Source organism: Myiozetetes cayanensis, unplaced genomic scaffold (genome assembly GCF_022539395.1).
Source record: "Myiozetetes cayanensis isolate MyiCay16 unplaced genomic scaffold, myiCay2020 scf7, whole genome shotgun sequence".
Taxonomy (NCBI): Eukaryota; Metazoa; Chordata; class Aves; order Passeriformes; family Tyrannidae; genus Myiozetetes; species Myiozetetes cayanensis.
Window position 1 is genome coordinate 42400636 of NW_026087964.1, and position 20979 is coordinate 42421614.

The 20979-nt window shown below is 42.5% G+C and overlaps 2 protein-coding genes across 2 annotated transcripts; one reads left to right on the forward strand and one right to left on the reverse strand.

Annotated features, from left to right (window-relative positions):
• Positions 1-454: 454 nt before the first annotated feature.
• Positions 455-6049, reverse strand: LOC126652034 (leptin receptor overlapping transcript-like 1). The gene is given in 5 exon segments (XM_050338555.1): positions 455-2952; positions 4037-4197; positions 4200-4222; positions 5653-5728; positions 5974-6049. Coding segments are annotated over 5 exon segments (393 nt in total). The 5' UTR covers positions 5990-6049; the 3' UTR covers positions 455-2835.
• A 194-nt stretch (positions 6050-6243) lies between these two features.
• SARAF (store-operated calcium entry associated regulatory factor) lies at positions 6244-16427 on the forward strand. Its single transcript, XM_050338524.1, has 6 exons — positions 6244-6374; positions 6950-7125; positions 8378-8771; positions 11547-11655; positions 13402-13520; positions 14019-16427. Exons 1-6 carry the CDS (start codon positions 6296-6298, stop codon positions 14042-14044), a joined length of 903 nt encoding a protein of 300 aa, XP_050194481.1. The 5' UTR covers positions 6244-6295; the 3' UTR covers positions 14045-16427.
• Positions 16428-20979: the final 4552 nt, after the last annotated feature.

Below are 20979 nucleotides of genomic sequence, written 5' to 3' on the forward strand. Positions count from 1 at the left end.
TGAGTGTGTGCAGGAAGAGGAAAGGGGATGATGGCTCACCTCAAAAAGATTTTCCACCAATTCCCATTACTTTCTTCTGTTAAAGACTGGCATCACTTTTCAAATTTCAGAAATGCCACAAATCATTTCAAATATCACAAGGGCCGAGTTATTTTTAAATAAAATTGTAAAGTTATAAATAAGTCAGAGAGTAAAGGTGGCTGTTACTTTGTATAATTCCACCAACATATCAGGATTTGGCCTTCAAACACAAACTCGAGATAAAACTCTAGATGTGAGACATAACCAGCTCAGCGCAACTAGTACAGCCCTGGACACTCGTGCCTCTCTTTATAGAGCAGCCCCAGGTAAATGACATGAATACTCACTCTGAAGAACCAGTGAGCAATCTGGTGTCATCTCTGCCACAGGAATGACAACCACATTAAAGAAATGAAAAAGAAAAAACAATTAATACGTTAAACAAAATACTCCTTTTATTAGAGTATTTTTGATTAAACATACAGAACTCAAGATTGCTATTTAAAATTCTTACCGCTCAAATTTTTTCCCTCTAGAAGGATGGTAACGCTATCTCAGTGCATATTATATGGAAGGATTATACCTCTCAAGTGTCTAGCTCACAAATCAGAGCCATAATGCATGTACTTGGTGTGCAAGCAAGGAAGGTAGTGCTGTAATGGAATTAACAAACAAAACAAAAAAACTACCAATATATACACAGTCAGCTCCATGGCCAGTGATCCAGAGGGTAGCATCACATGGAGAAGCAGGCTTCAGAGAGTGAAGGAGAAGAGTTCCTGACCATGAAAAAGGAGTTGGTAACAGATTCAGATTTGTACAGGTCCTAAGCATTCCCCCTTTGCAAGGACTGCAAAGGACTGCAACTTTGGCCACTGGTTTGGAAGATTTTCTGCAGCCTTCGTTGTACTGGCACAGAGGGGATGAAAGATGTGATCCTACAGCCCTCTCGCAGCTCCAAATGCCACCATCGCAGGCAGTCTGGTGAACTGCTTACTTATGGCTGAAACACCATCTGCTAGGGACTGGCTTCTGCACTAGAGCCTTGGCACCTACTTGTTCCTCTACCAGCGTGGGCAAAATCGAGCTCTTGTTTTACCCACAGGACATTAACAAAGCAGAGCACACAGGCAGTGACACCCCTGCTGTCCCCACCTGCCAGTTTGTCCCCTGAGCACGTCATGCAAGTCGCTACCATTACTATCAAACTTTGCATACATTCATAGACAAATATTAATATATATATTCACGCTTTATACTTTGCATCTGCACACAAATTCTACAGCCAAGACCTGCAGTTCTGTGCCTTTTCATACTGTTAAGCAAAACCTAAGCAATTGTCAGCTTTTAATTACACGTGGTTAAGATTCCTAGACTTTTTTTTTTTTTTTAAAGAATTGAAAAATACTGTTTAGAAGTATGTTTGGTAAAGTTCATCACTGCACGTGGTACAGTCAAACCTGCTTAAGTGGTACTCATCAGCTGCGTCATGATGGAATGTCTAATGACAGATTTCTTCAAATGAAAAATCCAGACAATTGAGAGGTATGCATAAAACTTGTCTTAAATATTTGAAGCTACATGTGCAATCTTACAGAACACAAGCTACAGTTACAGACATAACATTAAATCTTATCAACCAATAGTGCATAAGAACTTAAAAAGAGTCAAGTGAAATCAGTTCAGCCAGTGACTTCCGAAAAAGTCACTCAACTGCATTGTGAGGGAGAAAAAAGAAAGTGGGGGGGGAATCCTTCTTAGGCAGGTTTAACACAAAGTTTTAATCTACATTTTAAAAGCTGTTTTATTATATATATATACTATGTATAAAATAAATTAAAAAGGGGGAGGAGGAAATAGCTTCGTATATGCTTCAAATTAACATAGACCAGTAGTTCCATAAATGAACATTTTACCATCTTTGTGGTAAAAAGTTGACATAAAAGTTCAAAACCATACAATACTTATAAATAGAAAGAGTTCAAAAGATACGTTTTTTTTAAAAAATGGAATTTAAACATCATTTTCCCTTCCCCTACAATACACTTTAATTTTGTATGTCAGCATCAATGCATTTACAGAGCATTTGAATGTCACATCCACAGAATCAATAACAAAGCAGGTAAAAGGGCTAGCAGTGTTAAAATTATTTTCTCCCAAATAACTCTACCTGCTCCTCAGCCTTCTCCTGAAATGAAGGCTATCAACATTCATAACCAGGTATGAGGTATGGGCAGAAGAAAATCTGCAACCGGTACTTTCCAACCCGCCTTGCTTCTAAAAATATAGCTACAATATAGCAACAATCTGTTGATTTGGAAATTGACAACGGTGGCGGACAATCTCTTACCTCCAATCAGCTTGTATATAATTTAATCCTGGTATTTAAAAAAAATGAAAACCGAAACACAGTACTAATGCTTAGCTTAAATAAATTAAAAAAAACCCAAACCAAAACAAAAAAAAACCAACCAAAAAACTCCAACTTTAAATCTTCTTTGAAACCATGTTTAAATGTTCTTGTTCCTGATTTAAAGCTTCACATAAAACACTGGACAGAAGGATAACAATTTTAAACCAAGAGAGCACCTAAAAACATACCATAGGTAAAAATGAAACCAATAATCTCTTCACTTCATAAAAACATATAAACCCTGTCAGCAACAGTAGTACACTCAGAACGAACAACGTGAAAAGGAGCATCTAGAATACTCAAGAGGCTTGCTACGCTACTTCTCTTTATTGCCCATTCTCTCATTTGTATGGATAGCCACTGCATGACAAGATGCCTGTGATAGTTCTCTGATCTTCCTTTCACCACTGCTGCCAGCTGAAGTCGTCATTGCTGCCAAAGACCAAGAAAAATCCTAGGATCGTGGCAAAGATGACTGTATTCCCCGTAAGAACGAGTGCACATGCGCCCCAGTAAATCTGTGAACAAGGAGAATTTAGTTAGAAACGTTTTGAACTGCATACTGACAAGACAAAACGCAACATCTTATTGTCCCATTCTAGACAAAGTTCAGTTAACATGTCCGTGATGCAAGAAGGTGGTATCTCATTTATTGTGGTTACACCAAGAAGGCCAGGTTTACCCAAAATTATTTGATCAGTTCACAGCCAGCCAAGCAGCACAAGTTTTTCTAGCCCTATTCAAAGCGCTGGCTAGCAGGCACAGCTGTTTTGGTGTATAAAGTAGGGCCAGGCTACAGCACATCTGCAACCCAGTTATACTGCCAACCATGCTGTAAGACCTTTTTAAACAGACATTTAAGGTCTTCAAAACACGAGCAGATATGCCAGCAACAAAGAAAGAGGTGGATGTTTGCCAGGGAGAGGAAGTGGATTACTCAAAGGGTGTGAGGCACTCAAACTGACCGTCTGAGCTGTTCTTGCCTAAAGGCATTTATGAAAATGCACTCCACGTTTTTCCGACTTGGTATTGCTTTTTAAAGTTCACACAGAAAAGGTGAACTTTTAAAGTGTTTGAGTGAAAAGCTATATAGTGGGAAAGATGTAATGAGAACTCGGAAGTTTAAAAAAAAATAACACCAATATAATTTATAGCGAGTGCAAAAAATGCACTGGGGTTTTTTGGGGGGTTCGGGGTTTTTTCTGTTGTTTATTCATACTGCTTTAGCCCAACTATTCCACAAACTGCTTTCAAAGTATTCTTTACACTTTTATATTTGATTACTTGCCTATTAAGTTTTCACAGTATTTTTTAATCTCATTTTCTCTGCATTGCATACAAGGCTGATAGGGTTTATTCCATGACCGTGTGAAGCATCTGGCAATCACCATGCTCTGCCAGGTTCCCATTTCTGTATTAGTTTTTCTTGTCAAAAGAACTCCTATTCTGTTTCCACTGCAAATGTCTTAAGTATGCAGTTATAAGAGCTGTTTAGTGCGTGAGAGCTTTACCTTCAGTAAAAAAAAACAAACATCAGAAGCAAAGTTTTCTAGGGAAAAAAAAAAAACAAAACAAACAATCATAGGTTGAAATATTACTAACCAGTGCTGCTCTTGCAAACACTATCGGTAGCCCAAATGCTGACACCACAATGCCTGTTGTAAGGAATATTGCTAGCTCCTTGCAGGCATTACTTGTAGCATCTGTGTCATCTACTAATCTTCTTGCTATGCAGTACGGGATAGGAGACAGGATGTAAAAAACAGAACAAACAGTGGCCAGTACTGGCTGAAAAAGAAAGGAGAAGAAAAGTTTAAGTTAACTTGATTGACTTCCTGTCTTTCCTAAAATCAACACAAGGCATTTTCCCCATCCAGCATCCACATTCAGGACAGACAGACACAAACCCAGAGAAGGCAAATCCTTTGCTTTGGAACAAGCTGACGTTAATCCAGCAGAACATGTTTGTGAGAGGCTTCGGCTGACCTCAGCAGCAGCAGAGTTCACTAACAGGGTATTCATACAGCAAGATTTCACTATGCAAGCCTAAATCTAATGCCACCTAACAAGATGAGCTTAAATCCAAAGTTTATCCTGTCTGCTGTGCCTAAGAATTGCAGAGATACCTTTGCAGAGCCCTTACATCATTTTGTCCATAGGCTTTCAGTGCACACACGTGGGACAGAGCATCGTTCTCAGACAATACTGAGCCACCACGGGAAACCAAGACATTTTTTTTCCACTTTTTTTAAAATCTGAATGCAACCAGCAGACACCTACAAAAACTAGACCATCATTTTGGCAACACTTTCTTTTTTTGCTTGCAGCTCACCAGACTGGATTTCTCAGGCACATAAACGCAGGTGCACATTGTTTCAATAAAACTTTACTGCATTGTTTGAAGGGCAACTGCACAGTGATCTCCCTCCTAAGGGTTTGTGTCACCAGCACTGGTTTTATAACACAAGAGAGATGGCATAAGAGTTCTAGTCATATATGTAGAGAACTGAAATTCACAACCAATAACCAATAATTTAATGTTATTTAACATTCAATAAGTCAATTTAAAAGACTTTATCTGTAGAGTCAGCATTCACTTGCAAAGAGTCAAAGCCACAGGTATAACTACCTGCACTTTTGGTCTGCTACTTTGTATCTCCTGAGAACTAAAGGATAGAAATGGACATACCTAAAGTACAGACAGCAACGCAGCTACTCCAGATGCCACGTTACCGGCGTGGGACACAGCCAAAGGTCCACCTGGCAGTCACTGACAGCCCAGCTACCACTACGCAGCCAGGGAAAATGCAGGTGCTTCCCTGGATAACACACGCTTGCTGCCTACCTCAGGAGTTCCTGTTTGTCAGCCACAGACAATAGCTGGGACATGTCAGGGCAGCGCACCCTTTAGCAGTCTGCAGTCAGGCCTGGTAGTTAACTTTTGTTGCCATCACTTTTACGATGAATTAAATCCTGGATGGTCTTTTTCCCACCCCAATCTTTGGAAGCAAAAAACAAGGCAAACCCGAAGACACCTCCTACAGAGAGAGGACTTCCCAATCCACAATTGCCTTGGCAGGGGGATTGGACTAGATGATCTCCAGAGGTCCCTCCCAACCCTAACGATTCTGTGATTCTGTAGGCATGAAATCCAAACCACTCTGGGGTTATTGACACAAAACACAAGACACAAAGAACAGGAAGAGAGTGCACGTTACTTGTATTGGGGAAGGGCACACCCAAGCATCAGGAACATCAGTCCGACCGCTCCGCCGAAGGACAGGCTGATCAGGGCTGCAACGAGAGAACAACAAGCGGACCGCGGATGAAGGGCGCGCCGCGCCGCACGAAACACCGACCGCGACGTCCCCGCTCAGCGCGGCCCCGCCCGCCCGGCACGGCGGTGGCACGGGGGGAGCACGGGGGGGGTACGGAGGGGGCACGGGGAGATGGCACGGGGAGATGGCACGGGGAGATGGCACGGGGAGATGGCACGGGGAGCTCCCGCGGCGGCCCCACCCCGCGCCCCGCGCGCGCACCTTTGATGCCGGCCATGGCGCCGCCCGTCCCGCGAGCCGCGCGGCACCGGAGGGGCGCGCGCCGGGAACCGGAACCGCCGCGCGGAACCGGAAGCCGCTGCCGCGAAGGGGCGGCGCGCCGCCCGCGTGACCCGCCCGCGTGACGAGCCCGCGCGCGCCACGATCCCGAGACGGCGGCGGCCCCGCCCCCCCGCGCGGCGCCCTCGTCGCCCATTGGCCCCACGGACTGCTGGGGGCGTGGCCCAGGAGAAGCTCCGCCCCTCCCTCTATGTCACCCCCCACCACCACACCGGGGCGGAGGGTGACGTAGCGCGGTGCTGTCATGGCGGCCGCCCCCGCGCCCCTCGTTGTGCTCCTGCTGTGCGCCGCCGCGGGCCCCGCGCGGGGCTGGGACCGCCACGGTGAGACCCGCGGGGGGAAACGGGGCTCGGCGCGGGGGAAGGGGTGGTTGTGCCGGGGCCCGCGCCAGGAGGGCGTTTGGTCTGGGGCTGCCTTTAAGGCGGCTTGTGCCGCAGCAGTAATCCCGCTGTGCGGTCGAGGGTGCTTGCGTGCCTAAGAGGAGTAGCCCAGAGCCCCCTCGGAAGGGAAGGAGGGAAATGACGTGTTTCCCTCTGCGCATCTGGTGCTTCCTGGGGCTTTGCCTCCTGAAGAAGCGGGTTACCGCTGCGGCCTCTGTACGGCCAGTCTTGTCCTGAGAGGAGGCCTTTGTGGCCAGGGGGAACGCACCTGGACACGTGCTGACAAGCATTAGGAAGAATTTCTTCGCAGGAAGGGTGATTACACATTGGAATGAGCTGCCCAGGGAGGTGGTGGAGTCACCGTCCCTGGAGGTGTTTAAAGAAACACTGCATGTGACACACTTAGTGCCGTGGTCGAGTTGACGTGGTGTTCGGTCATAGGCCGGGCTCGGTGATCTCAGAGGTCTTTTCCAACCCAGGTAACGCCGTGGTTCTGACGTTTGTGCTCCCCGTTTCAGAGAAGGTTTTGCTGAGGGACGTGCAGGCGCTCACTCTCCACAGAGGGCAGTACACCACGTCGCGGCGGACACCTGCGGTCCCGCAGCTGCAGTGCACAGGAGGCACTGCGGGCTGTTCCCGCGTTCCTGCGGTGGTTCAGTGTTACAACAAAGGTTGGGATGGCTATGATGTACAGGTAACTGTTTAAAACTTGTTAAACTGTTAATGAAATAATCTTCCCCCACACTCGGTGATTTCTGAAGAAGAGAAGAGCTATGGTGTCAGTACAGCTTGCTTTTTGTTAGATGACCTTTGACGACAAAAACTTAACCTAAATACTTCTAGGCTTGCATTTTCCAGAACTACTGTATGTATATGTTTGAAATGTCCTTGAAGGTGCTGATGTAAAAACACAGCACAGCAAACCTTCATTGGTTTTAAATAAAATGGTGCTTGAGTTTATAAAATCAAACTCTGGCAAACCTTAAGAGGGTGCTCTTGGAATTGATATTGCTGTGTGGATTTCCATTTTTTATTGGAGTAGAAAGGGATTATAAATAGTTGCTTCACTTCAGCTCTGCCTTTTAAACACTTAAGTTTCAGGTTTGCATGGCTTCCTCCTGCACCTTAAGATCTTAGTGCTTGTCAGGAAGTCGTCACTCCTCTTTGTTTTGTTAGCTGTTAGCTAAGCTCCTGTCAGTAGATAACCAGGAATCAAGGCTGAAGGTGAGTGTTGAAACTGACACAGTACTGTAAAAGAACAGTCAAATTTGAATTGACAGTTGGTACTGCTGTCCTGAATTATTAATTTAGAAATTACTACTTTTTTTATTTCCTCTCCAAAATATGTGTCACTTGCAGTTAGAGATGGTAAGTTCAGGTAACCTCAAGGAAATGTGAGGCTGAGGAATCCACATGTTTTCAACTGCAGAACCTGCAGCAGGATTGTTAAATGTTTCATTTGAATGCCTAATGATGCCTGTCCCGGTTTCTTTTGGTTTCTGCATAGACACAAACTGAATCGGGCACACTGAATTTGAGGATCACATGTTGTGTTTTTGTAGCTGCCATCACGTTTGGACAGGACAGGCATTTATTAAGTAACTGTTGCACAGTGTATGGCATGTTTTTAGAAGTATTGCATTGTCTAAAGAAGGAATGTTTTAAAAACCTGTCCAGTGAAGAAAAACAAAATCTTCCAGTCGTAATTCTTTAGTGTTCTGAAAGATCAGAAATTTTTTTAAGTTGTAGCATTTAAAAATCATCTTTAATTAACAACAAATTCCTACTCCTTTTCATAATAAGTGCTCAGAAATTTCTTACCATGTGGCCCCTTAGATAATTTGTTAGCAATCACAGCTTTATTTCAGAGCGTATTTGGGAAAGCAGACAGGTATTTTAATCTCCGGAGCAGAAGATTTTACTTTGCATTGTGTTTGTTTTTTCAGTGGCAGTGCAAAGCAGACTTGGACAATGCCTACCGCTTTGGACACATAGAAGTCAGCTGTGAAGGCTACGATTACCCGGATGACCCTTACATCTTGAGAGGCTCCTGTAGCTTGCTGTTCAGGCTAGAGCTGACTGAGGAAGGTGAAAGGAAAGTGAAGAGCTCTGGAAGCTTTGGCTCTAGCTATTATCAGTCAAGGCAATCAGATTCTTCTGATTCTGGTTCTGGAGCCATTGTTGTAATAGTTCTTCTTGCTCTTGCTTTTGGAGTATACAAGTTCTTCCTCAGCAACCAGCAGCCTCAGCAGAGTCCCGGTGACAGTGATGGATTCGCGAGGCCTTTCTGGCAGAGTCAGCAGGCACCTCCTCCTCCTGGCTTTAAGTCCAGCTTCACAGGTAGGGCTCTGACCTGTTCTCTGTACTCAAAAGAGCAAGCAGGGTTGAACTGTTTTATCTGCAGTAGGGGCAGGTGGGACCAACTTAAAACCAGAGTGTTGGCAGTTGACTCTGCCGAATTGGCTGCAGATCCTGCAGACAGCTTTGCGTTCTGTTCTTTGTTCGAAAGAGAAAATAAGGACTTGGTTTTCCACAGGCTTTCAGGGCGGCTGTGCAGCAAGCTGCCCTTTGAACCTTTGAAAGTCCATCTTCCCATGCTCTGCAAGTGTTCTTTTCATACCCTGTGACATAGGAGGATTATGACGGGGAGAATAATTTTCATAGGTAATCTGGAAGAAAGAATGGTCTTATGCAGCCAGAAGCAAACCCATTCCAAAGAGGTGCTTTGAAACCTTACAGAAGGATCTTTCAGCACTGATTTAATTCACAAAGCAGTTAATGGAGTTGAGTATCATATAAAAGCCCTCTGGTTAACAAGTGCTTCAGTGTCGTCGCAGTGGCTGAAAGATTTGGTTCCCAGAACAGAGAACAGTGCCTGTGAACTGGCATTAGAGGTGCATCATGTGAATCTCACGTGGGGCTGTTCATCTGAAGTTGTAAGCAATAGATAAGCAATGACAAGGCTGCTGCTAGGAAAGGGTGTACTTCTTCTTCCAGAAAATTGACGACTTTTGTCACTTAATAAATGGTCTTCCTTAGGGAATCACGGTGTCTAAGGTACATAAACATTGCACATCTGGTGACATAAACATTGCACATCTGGTGTCTGACCAACTGATTTAACCCTGTGCACATGCAAGCTGCTCGCAAGCACTGAAACTTGAATTATATTCTCACAAGCTACATAATTTTTTTTTTTTTTTGTGAGATAGAGAAAGGGTTTTAGCAAGAAAATATATAGCAAAGATTAAGTTTACTTAGTTTATATTTTAGTAATGCTTATTAATGGTTTCTTCCAAGTTTTACTCAAGCTGCTTGGCCAACAGAGGGTGCAGTGTAACTCTTTGGGATACCCTTGTGCAGGGCATGCCCAGCAGAAACGTTCAGATAGATGTACCTGCACCAGAAAATTAAAGGGATTCTGCTTCCATATTACTGTTGGCTTTGCAAACTGGTTTCCATGTAGTTGTTTCGAGCTGTCTGTGTATGCTTCATGTGCATAAGTGACCCTGTGTAGGCACTGCCACTGGCATTACTGTGGTAGTCAGTGGAGCCCTGGTCATAAGACGGGGCTCTGTCATACTGGGCACAGGCAAAACACTGAAGACTTACTTTCGTTTTTTTCTGTCCTGTTCCTTGTCGATTAATTGCACCAATTGTTATGCGATTTCATTGCATTTAATGTCTGCCTTACATTCTGGCAGCAGAGCAAAAGCACATCTCTGAGTGTGTATGTCCATGTGTTCCCAGGAAGGTATTCATCTTTGGAAATCTGGACAGTAATGGAAAGCAGTGTTCATGTATTGCTGTTAATATTTAATTTGCCTCATTTTAAATCCTCTTAACATGCAGAGTGTGTCCTGTGAAACTAGTTTAGCCAGCCTATCTTAATTAAATTCTGCTTTCTCTCTGTTTGTGGTTTGACATGATTCTTAATGTTTACTCTAGATATTTCAACAAAAAATGACTCAGTTTTCTGAGTGAGTGTTCAGTCATGGTGCTTTTGAACAAATCAGTTGGTTCATCTCTGAATTAACGTGGTTTTTTCCAGTAAAGGAAGTGCTTTTTTTTAATTCAAATCAGCATAACTAATATATCATCCCAATGAGAGTTTATCTTTCCATGCATTCAAAATGAAATTCAATATCAAATCTAATGCAGACTGATTATTTCATACCAGTTTGAAGACAAACCAGATCCTCCATAACTTTTACTTACGTCATCTCTGGTCCACTTGTTCAGGTGGGCATGTTTCAGGGAGACTCTAATGTTATCTTCCTTGCTTTCTGTACTTCCTTATGTGTTAAACCTGTGGTTGAGCTTATTCTTACATTTGTGTTTTTCTCTAGACCAGAAAATTATTCTACTTTCGGGTTGTATTTTCTCTTTTTATTTCTAAATGGAAGACGTTCAGTTCTGACTCAGAACCTCATGTTAAGCAGGTCACATGTAAAAAATATGTGACTCTCCTTCCCCCACAACCTACTTGATATGCTTGCAGTTTCATCAAGGTATTTGTCAAGCTGGTGACTCATGCATAACAAAAACTTAGCAATGTGATTGCAGTTAACATGCCTTTTGATAACAAATCCCAGACTAGGATTACTAGGAACAATACAAGTAATGTTAGCCATTACACTGAGCCACTGTGACTCAAATGGTGCAGCTGTACTGAGTGAGATTAGAAGCTGTATGTCTTTGTGGTTTGCTCACTTTGTAGTCTTACCTCTTTGATTTCTGCTCCTGCATCTGTCTCTGGCCAGCTATGTGACCTTCAGATTATTCTTTCTTCCTTTCCTTTTCTATTTTTACTCTTACTTGTCTGTTTATAGATCAGCAGGCAGGGACTTTCCATGTTTTGTGAACGTCAGGGCTGTGAGATGGAGTGGAAGTAGATTTTTAACATAAAACTTCTCAAAGCGGTGTTCATTTCTGTGTTTTTTCTTGCTTTCTGAAATGTGAGGCCTCTCAAGTTAAGCTTGATCAAGAATCTACTGGAATTAGGAGGAGCTTTTTTAATTTTCCATTATCTTTTAACAGGAGAGAATCTTGTTGCAACAGCTGGCCTGAGGATTAGGCTACTAACTGATGTTTCCTACTTTCATTTTGTTTAAGATGACAACAGCTTTGGAATGCATTCCCATCATGGAACCAATTCAGGACCAGGATTTTGGACTGGATTAGGAGCAGGAGGCTTGCTAGGCTACTTGGCAGGCAGTCACAGGTAAAACATGCATCTATCAGATTTTAAGTATTTAAGCTTTCAGGGATATGCCATATGCTGTGTTGACATTGTTTCTAAGCTTTCAGGCCTGTGTTCATTTAAGCCATAAAATCCTACCACTAGAAGAATTTTGAGGAGCTATCTCTAGCCCTAGCACCAGAGACATTATAAGCACGTTTCTGGGGAAGAATTGGGAGGACTGAGGTACTTCATTCTGCTTCTCACCTGGCATGATGGCCTGCAAATTTAAATTGAGCTTTTAAACAATCTACCTGCAGACTGCCTTAAAACACAAATAGTCATATTGAGCATAAACCCATCTGTAGATAGGTCTCTTCTATCAGTGTCATCTCTGCTAAGGTCAGTCTGTATAGCAGCTGCTCTTCTGTGATAGTCGGTGAGATTAGATTAAACAGCCTTTAATCTTCAGTCTCCCAGTGGCCCATGTGTGGAAATCCAAGAGGTATGGTTTTCCAGAGGACTTGTAGGTCATACGTAAGTTGCATTTTGAAAAAATGTAACATAAACAGCATTCAAAAGCAGTTTTGTGCTGGAGTAACCGTCTGCTGGTCATACTTGCTAGACACTTTTAGGCATTTAAAATGCATTGGTTTCAGTGTAGCAGTCTGGTGCCATTTTAGGCTTCACTGGAGAAAATATGTGACTCCTGCAGGGAATCTTAAGAGCCCATGCAGTTTTCTCTTTTTATCAAATAACTGCATGTGTATTGAGTCTGTTTCTGTAGGAACATGGCAGTATAACAGATTAAATATTGTCATATACCTTGTTTTGTATTGAAAGTTTAAGATAATATGGACAGGTGTGTGTTAAAGCATCTTGATTGTAAAGTTGTGGAGTGTTTTTTTGTTGTTATTTTTTGTAATAACAGAAGCATTATATTAACTCTGCTTTCAATTCTTAAAAGGTAAAGTGTGTTAAAGGTTTTATTGTCTTGGTATTTCTTAAGTTTTAAATACATGACCCTTGTGCTTAAGCATAGTATTTTTGTAGTATCTACAAACAGGTTAGTTCATTGATTTCCACCACCACTACCCCTCCCCATTTCCATAGCCACATCTGATTGTTCAGGATTAGAGACCTAACTGAATAAGTCCAAATATATGAACAAGCTTCCTAACTTGGGCTTCTTTTCTTTTAAAACAATCTTTGGTCCACTGTTATTTAATTTGATTTCTTTTTTAATTATGTGCCTCAAAATGCTGATGCCAGAAAGCGTGAGACAGCCCTTTGTCCATTTCAGCAGCAGGAAATCCCATATCCATAGAAGCAAATAAATTAAATCAGTGAGTCAAAGATCGCGATATGTTAGAGTTACTGATACAACCTTTTCAAAATAGTTAACAGATGTTTTCTCTTGGCTGACATGGCTGGGATGTAGGTGTTGCCAAAACGCATTTAAGCTTCTGATGTCAAATTTCTTTTTTTGTCTGACAGAATCTAAAGTCAGAATTTCAGAGGGAAAACTTTCCTCATTTGCAATTGTTAAAATTGCTTTTTCTAAAGAATGAGGTTTAATTTCCTTTTGCAAGTCTACAGGTGATATTATAACAACACTGGATATCCTTGTTCTCAACATGTAAATATGTTCAATAGGGGGATTTTCAGCTTTGAAACAACTGCCTGCTTACAGTTTTCCTCAGAGCTGCAGTTGTCTTGTTTGGAATGGTATATTTTTAATTTTTCATAAGGTCACTAACAAATCTGTCCTCCTCTGTTTCACGTCAGAGCACAGCCACGTTCCCCGTATCACAGCATGTGGACAGATCCCACAGCTGCACCTCCTATGAATGGGCACTCAAGCAATTCCACACAAGGGAGCAGTTCAGGAACAAGAACTGCCTCTGGTAAGGCAAAACACCTTTGCATCTCCTGAAGCTTAAGAGACTTTGACCTACCAAAAAATGCAGACATTAGTTGAGATTCAGCAAACGTTCTTTGTTTTATTTTATCCATTGGTGAAGGTGGGCATGTAACAATGTCCCTTATTTCTGTTTCCTATGGTAGTAGGGCAGCATTGTGAGGCATGAAACTCCCCACAGGTGTATGGTGGGCATGGTACCACTGATATTGGGTTTGTCTTCAGTGGCAAGGTTTTAAGGCTTTCCCTTCTGGTGCACACTGTACATGCCCTTCTCTAGCAAACATGTACAAACATGTTCTTTGTAGAATGCAGGTTGTCTAATCTGCAAGAACAGTTTTCAGGCCAGTCAGCCCACAGCTGGTTGCTGTCCTGCTTCATGTGAATATGTTTACCTTGTCTCCCCTGCCACTTTTAGCCCTTTTAGAACTAGAGAGTTCAGTGGAAAGGCTATAGTGGAGCTGACTTTTTTTTTTCTTTGCAGGCTTTGGGGGCACGAAACGAAGATGAAATCCTTGATGTTATTACATCGGAGTCATTGAACTAAATCTTCCTGTGCACTTGTATTTATTTTTATTAATAGTAGGCTTCAGAAGGGAATGTGAAGTATGAAAGACTGGGCAAAGAGTTCCTTTCTTTCTCTGTGGAAGTGTGGATTCTTACTGCTGTGTAGCGTATCACAGGTGCTGGAACATCCATTATTTCAAATCAGCATCTTCTCATACAGAATAAACTCATCCAAGTTAAGAAAAATGATGTTACAGTGACTACATGTCTGTCTGTACTTGAGGGATTATGGCAATGATAGCCTTACCAGATTTTTAAACAAGTAGCTTACTACTCATGTTGTGGGCTTAATTTCATTTGATCCAGAATTTCTGACATGTTTTTCCCACCTCTTTCTTGGTAGTCCAGCATCCACCTGATACCTAAGGACTGCTGCTCTTTGAAGCTACTTTTGTTTGTTGTTGGAGAATTCATGTGAACTTTACTGTAAGTGCAGTCAGCTACTCAGATAAGTGTTGGAGCTTTTCCTTAGTGGAAAGAGTAAAACTATATAGAGACTAACATTAATGCGTTTGTATCTGTGCTGTGTGACTGTTGGAGCTAAAATTTGGAGATTTGAGGATGCTCCTTGTTTTAGAGCTTATTCAAGGTGACTGTGCAAACCTGGGGAATTTTGTGTATAAATTAAGGAGAAATAAATAAGTAACCTGCAAAGAGACAAGATTTTTTTTTTTCTAATTTGAACCTTTTTCTGTAAGACTGAGATAATATAAATTCAGGTAACAGCAGACATTTTGCTGGCATTGAGGCCACAGACTTTGCACTTAATGGTGGATGTTGGCAATGCTGTGAAAACTTCTGATGTGAATGGTCTGTCCTGCTAGATGACCTGTCCAGGGCCCAGTAAACCAAAGGTGCTTATTGCAAAGGGAAGGGAGTATTCTTAATGCAGAGCTGGTAGAATCTCTGGAGCACAGCTGGCCTTGATACTAAGCAAAAAGAAAAACTGAATGTCTAATGGGATGGAAACTTTACCCAGTATACTTTTTAAAAACAAAGTGCTGTTAGAGAGTGGGAAGGAGAGAGGCTTTATTCTGTGATACTTTGGGGGCTCTGAGAAGTATCGTACAGTTCTCGTGTGATTGACACTGCCCTGGGAGAGGCATTGCTGAAAAGGAAGTAGAGAAATTTCTCAGGATTGTGGGAGGAGGGTAAGAGTGAAAAATGGGCTGCTTGACCTCCAGGTCTTCTCCAGAGCTCATCCTAGTAGAGTGTAGAAGTGTGGTGTGCACAGGTTTTGTATGCTGGCAGAGCAGGAGAAGCCTAGCTTTCAGCCTTGTGAAAGTACCGTGTCTGGGAACTGAGATAAACTATTACAGCAAAAGCAGAGCACTGTTTTGCTGATACAGGTTGCACCTCCACAAGGAGATTTAGCACGTCTGATTAGTTTCTAAGAAAGTAACTTCAGCATAACTGATCAGAAAGCAATTATGAGTACAGAAAGAAGTGGCTCATATGGTAATGCCCAAGTTCAGTGTCTGGCTTACTCAAACAAAAGAAAACCAAAGAAGAAAACCAAACCAAAAAATAAACAAGGAAACAAAACCCACAAAACCCATGGAAATCTGTATGAAGTCAACAGAAGCTACGAAAAGGTGCTTGCAGTGAAAATGTTATTTTGAAAATATCAAATGAAAATTGATAACTTGAGGGTTAAATGGTGGTTTGCTTCTCAGAGCTGCCTGAGGGTTGGGGAAAAATAACTGCATTAACAGTCTGTGTTATGAACCTAAAAAGGGAAAGACCTTACTGATGGTGTATTAGAAAGTTCTACTTTTTATGAAAAGTAGTATGTGGTAAATCTCTTACCTTTTTGACAAAGGGTAGCAAAATAATATATTTTAAATGTGGAGTTTTTACTTATTTCTAAGTGTATTCAGGTTGAAACTTGTCATAGTCAATATTCTCTTTGCCACCTAATTAACTAACAATGAAACTGGATTTTTGCTGACTGGGCAGTTTGAAGCTGAAGTTTGCTCTCAGATTACAATGTGCTATGAAATGTTTTAGACAATGTTTTCATATGTATTTATATTCTGCATGAAATGGGATTTGATACATGAACCTGATGACTACTGAATGCAATTTCTGAATCTGTAGGATATTTTTGCCCTTGCCTTTGATAAAAGTGATGAAATATGTGAATAAGGAGTACTTTTGTCTTTAAAGCACTATCTTGAGGCCTGCAGGGATGGCATGTTCTGTTTTTTCAGAGTTGTCTATCTCCATCCACTTCCCATGTGATGTAATACCATCCTTTACCCCCAGACGCAGACTGGGTAAGCTGTATGTTGTTTCAATAAAATAAAACAATTCTGGGAATAGAGCTGTTGTACTGATTAGGTTTTCAATAACAAAATACTGAACTCTGTAAGGAATTAAATGCTTTCTTGTAAATCATGGGTTTGGATCTGAGTCTGCAGAAAAGCTCTGTTATGTCAGCGAGTTCCTGGTTTTATAAGGTGATGAGCTGAATCTTTCAGAAGAATTTCTAATCACTGCTGTTCCCGGTTGTGGATGTAGCAGAACTCTACACTGGTACAGCCTAAGCTGTCAGATCAGCTTCTTGCACAGAGAATTTGTCACTGCTGAATAGAGACCTGGTGTACAGATAAAGGCGGTTCAGCTGCTTGGCTGTTGTAAAGTAGGGTTAAACGGAGGCCTGCAAATTCTGTTACCAGTGTTTCCTTGGTCAAACATAAGGGATGTGGCTGATGCTCCTGAATGAAAAGAACTTGTGGAAGGCAGCTTAGAGCTCATACTTGTGAGAGGCCTTGAGCTTCCTTCCTAAGCATCAGATCTGGAAGGTCCTAGTCTGTCTTCTGCTCCTGGGCAGGGTTTTGGCAGCATCTTCACAGCAACTTCATAGTTGCAAGGCATATGTAAATGCTTAAACTGTAAAATGCTGTTGTAGATAATTGCAGTTCTATTTGGCATCTGGAACTAGTACTGCTCATACTCTGACAAGGCTTATATCCTCACACAAAGCTAAAGCTCATTACAGGAACGAAACTCCTGGTTTTACATCTGACTTCCCCTGAAGCATGTGATGAAAGAAAAAAAAGATGCACAGAGATAAGCTTTTCCCTGTGCTGTTCTGTCTTGTGACTCAGCTCCCAGGTCAGATCTTGGCTAGTTCTGCAGACTGCCTTGCTATGCACCTCGCTCTTTTCTCTAGGCGCCGTGTGTGCGTTGGACTTATCAGCAGGGCGAGATGGTAGGTTGTTGTTTTTAAAATTCTTCTATGATCATCACTTTACATCACTGAGTTTCAAAGGGGAATCAAGCCAAGTGGCACAATTTCCAGCACTAGGAGTTGTTGCACAGAGAAACTACTGGAATAAAGTAGCAAGCAATGCCTGCCTGCATAGCCGTGTAACAGCTCAAAATGCAGCATTTGCACATAAGAGTTGTCAACTTAGCATCTATTAAAAGTGCTGTATTTTTTTCTCCTTAGTAAAGCAAATTAGTAATCTTGATATTTTCAGAGTACCCTATCAACCAGTGATTGCGGTACAGAAATAGCCCAGCTGCCTAAAGTATGAACTAAAGTATATGAGCAAAACCACAAAAATCCAAAAAATCTCACAGCAGTGGAATCTGTACCAATGGACAATGCTGTTGTGTCTAATGAAATATAATGTCAGGTTCTCCTTCCATACCTATTGGGGCAGTTCAAGGTTGAGTGCTGTGTGGGAGAGGCTCTTTATCACTCAGTCTATTTTGCTGAAACCTTCCTCTGCAGCAAATTCTCTTGCTTTCCTAATATCGTGTGTGAATGCAGTAGTCTTCACGTTCTGACACCTCTGTTTCTATTCCACTTGTGATTTGCCAGTGCTAATGTCAATAATCAGCTGATTCCCTTTATGTGGCCAGTATATCTCATCTCCCACTGTCTTCCATCCTGTAGTTCCCTCTCTTCCTGGTGAGTGTCGATGTTTCTTTTAGTAAGAAAGTGACGAGCACTTGCAAGAAGTGCACTGAGCTGGGAATGGGTGGAGTAGGTGGAGTCGAAGTCAAGCAAGCAAACTGTCAGGCTGTGAATTGACCTTTGTGGGCAGCATGTCTGCGGAAAAAAGGTTTTTTTAGCCTTCTGTCAGAGAAACATATTTGTCGAGGGTACAGTATTGGCAGCTGGTGATTGGAGCGGATTAAGGGCCGGTGAATTGGCAGCAAGGAGAAGACCTGAAAACATCCTCTGCACCCTACCTTAGGGATGACTCAAGACTTGTATAACCAGGAAGCTGGCCTAGGATGTGCTAGCTCAGGCACTCCACAGGCATGCCATTGCAAATCCTGTAGATAGATGTATGTTTAAAGATATCAGGTGCTTCTGAAAGTGCTGCAGTGTTAGTGTCAAGCACAAGAAAGGGGACTTGGCCCTGAGTCCATGTTTCTTTCCCGCTGCAGTATGACTTGGAATGAACAGAGAAGGCCAGAAATGGAAAGAGCACCAAAAAACCATGATGAAGGGTAGTAAGTTTACACACCTGCCCCAGCCAAAGCCAAGCTTGCAGAGGAAGCCTGTGTCCCATTATGTCCTGCTTGTTCACCCTTCTCACATGACAGCAGGAAACAGTAGACAGGTCTAGTAGCTGTTGTATTAGGATTATTTTACTGGGCTTAGAAGTTTATCCTTCATACCTAAAGAACTCCTACAGGTAATTAATTACTGGTAATATGTATTGACACCTTTTGCTCTGAGGGCCATCTAAGCCATACCAGAATTTGGACTTCAAACTAGCCACTGTGAATTTTGGTGGAGACAAATCACATCTTCTTAAAGACCAGGTTCTCTGAGTTATGGTACAAGGAACTTTAGCTCATTTACTGCATTTGCTTTGACTTCCCTGACACCAAGATTCTCATGCAGTCTTTGCTCTGCAACTGTATTTGGATGTCATTGTGCAGGATCCTCTGACATTTGGCCTTGAGATCACAGCCCTGACATCATTGCCCCTGTCAGCCTTCCTCTCTATGCCTCCTGTGTCCTTGTAATTAGAGTGTGGGGATGTGTTTATTGAGGCAGCACTGGAATTACCATCAATCCAAAATATCTTTTGCTGCTGCTTCTGCAGAGTAATGGGAGTTACTCATCTTCCAGTCAACTCCTGTGGTCATTTTCCTGTCACTTAGCAGCTGTAAATGCATTGCATCTGCTTTAGTGGACAGAAAACCATTATGGTTGGGGGAAAAAGAAAAGAAAGGTATAATGAATGTAGGTAAAATGCTGAGTTGGAAGAATTTTGCAGAGCTGACCTTCATGCTGGGATTACTTTATCAACATTCTTTCTCCAGGAGTTGGAGGAGTACTTTATTGATGTGGATTTAAATAATTCCATCAGTGCTTTCTGCACCACTCTGGCAAGAGTGAGAGACTTAGAACTCTAACAGGTTTGGAGTTCATCTGGCCTGTTCAGGGGTCTTTGTAGTTTGATACACACCTTGCAAAGAATTGGTAGCAGTAACAGGTGAAGTTAGATCAGTGCAGAAATTCATGTGGTTGCAGAATAGACAGAAACACTGATCTGTGCTGTTTCTGAAACCGAGGTAAAAATCAAGCTCCAATCAGGCTGAAACAGCTCAGAAAGTTTTACTTGTCTTAGCTTTGAGTCAAGAAGATCCCATTCAGCACAAATTGTCATCTGCTGCTGACACCTACTGTCAGCAGTGAAGTGCTGTTTCCCTTAGGAATGCAAACTGCGTGTCCACATCTGACTATTAGAAAACCAGCCAGGCCCCTTGGGTCATAGTGCAGTGTGAATCTGTCACGGCAAGCTCGGGTGGTTAATTCTACGTGCTTTCCTCCATAACAGGTGGAAGGATTTATTTCTTTTTTAACAAGGAGTTGGGGACTAGGCTGTAACTAAGGAATGTATATAGAGCTGAAACAACGCAAATATAAGTGATGAGAGGAAGATCACACTTGATTCAGGTAGTCCAGTTTTACTTAAGATACTAATACATTCCCTTTAGCTCAGATAATGTAGCTGCTAAATAAAAGTTAGTGTTTGGGTAGATACTGATTTTACATTGCAAAGCTGCTTTGGATATAGCTGAGAAACAGAACTCTCTGCAGCAGCTCAGAGAGAAACCCAGCACGAACCATCTCCAATGGGATTCAACCAGAGCAGAGTAGGGAGCAGGGAGCCCCAGACAGGAATCAGGGAGTGTTTCTAGCCTGAACGTGCTACCGAGGCATCTGTTCCTCTCCAGTCTTTGTTTGCTTAAGCACCTGAGAGGCCTCATGGAGCAACGAGTGCTACCACTTAGCCTCAGCTTGGCAGTCCTCCAAGCCAAGAGGCTGTGGGTGAGGGAAGATTGTATTTTATGACCTTTGGACAGCATGTCAGGAGAGGCCCGGGAAGACAGCTGAGCTGCAGGAATGTTTTATGCCCTGGAATGACAAATAAAGCAAGGGTATGGAACAGTCAGCAGAAGAGAGCTTTAAAAAGAGATGTAGAATGCTCTGGTGGAGCCAGTCAGCCCACGGAAGGGTGTTCTTGTGTACTGTGGCTGCAGCACACTGAAGGAGCTACATCCCCTAGTCTGCATGTGGCTCATGAAGACCCTGTATTAATTCAATTGCTGGGTCAGGCTGTCCTGACTGTTCTCTTGCTCTCCTCCCAAATGCATGGCCTAACCATACATCTTTACAATCTTTTCAGCTCAGAGACAAGGTGCACCTCAAAACAAAGGCCTGACTTATGAAACTTGCCACTGCAGCATGTTTTAAAGGCCAAACCTAAAGATAAAAAGGAGGGGATTGGGTGATTTTACATAACAACAACATGTCAGTGACTGAGCCATTACATGACTTCTGACTCAAAAATCCCTAGAACTTGAATTCCAGAAGCAGAAGGTTTTGATGGCCTCCA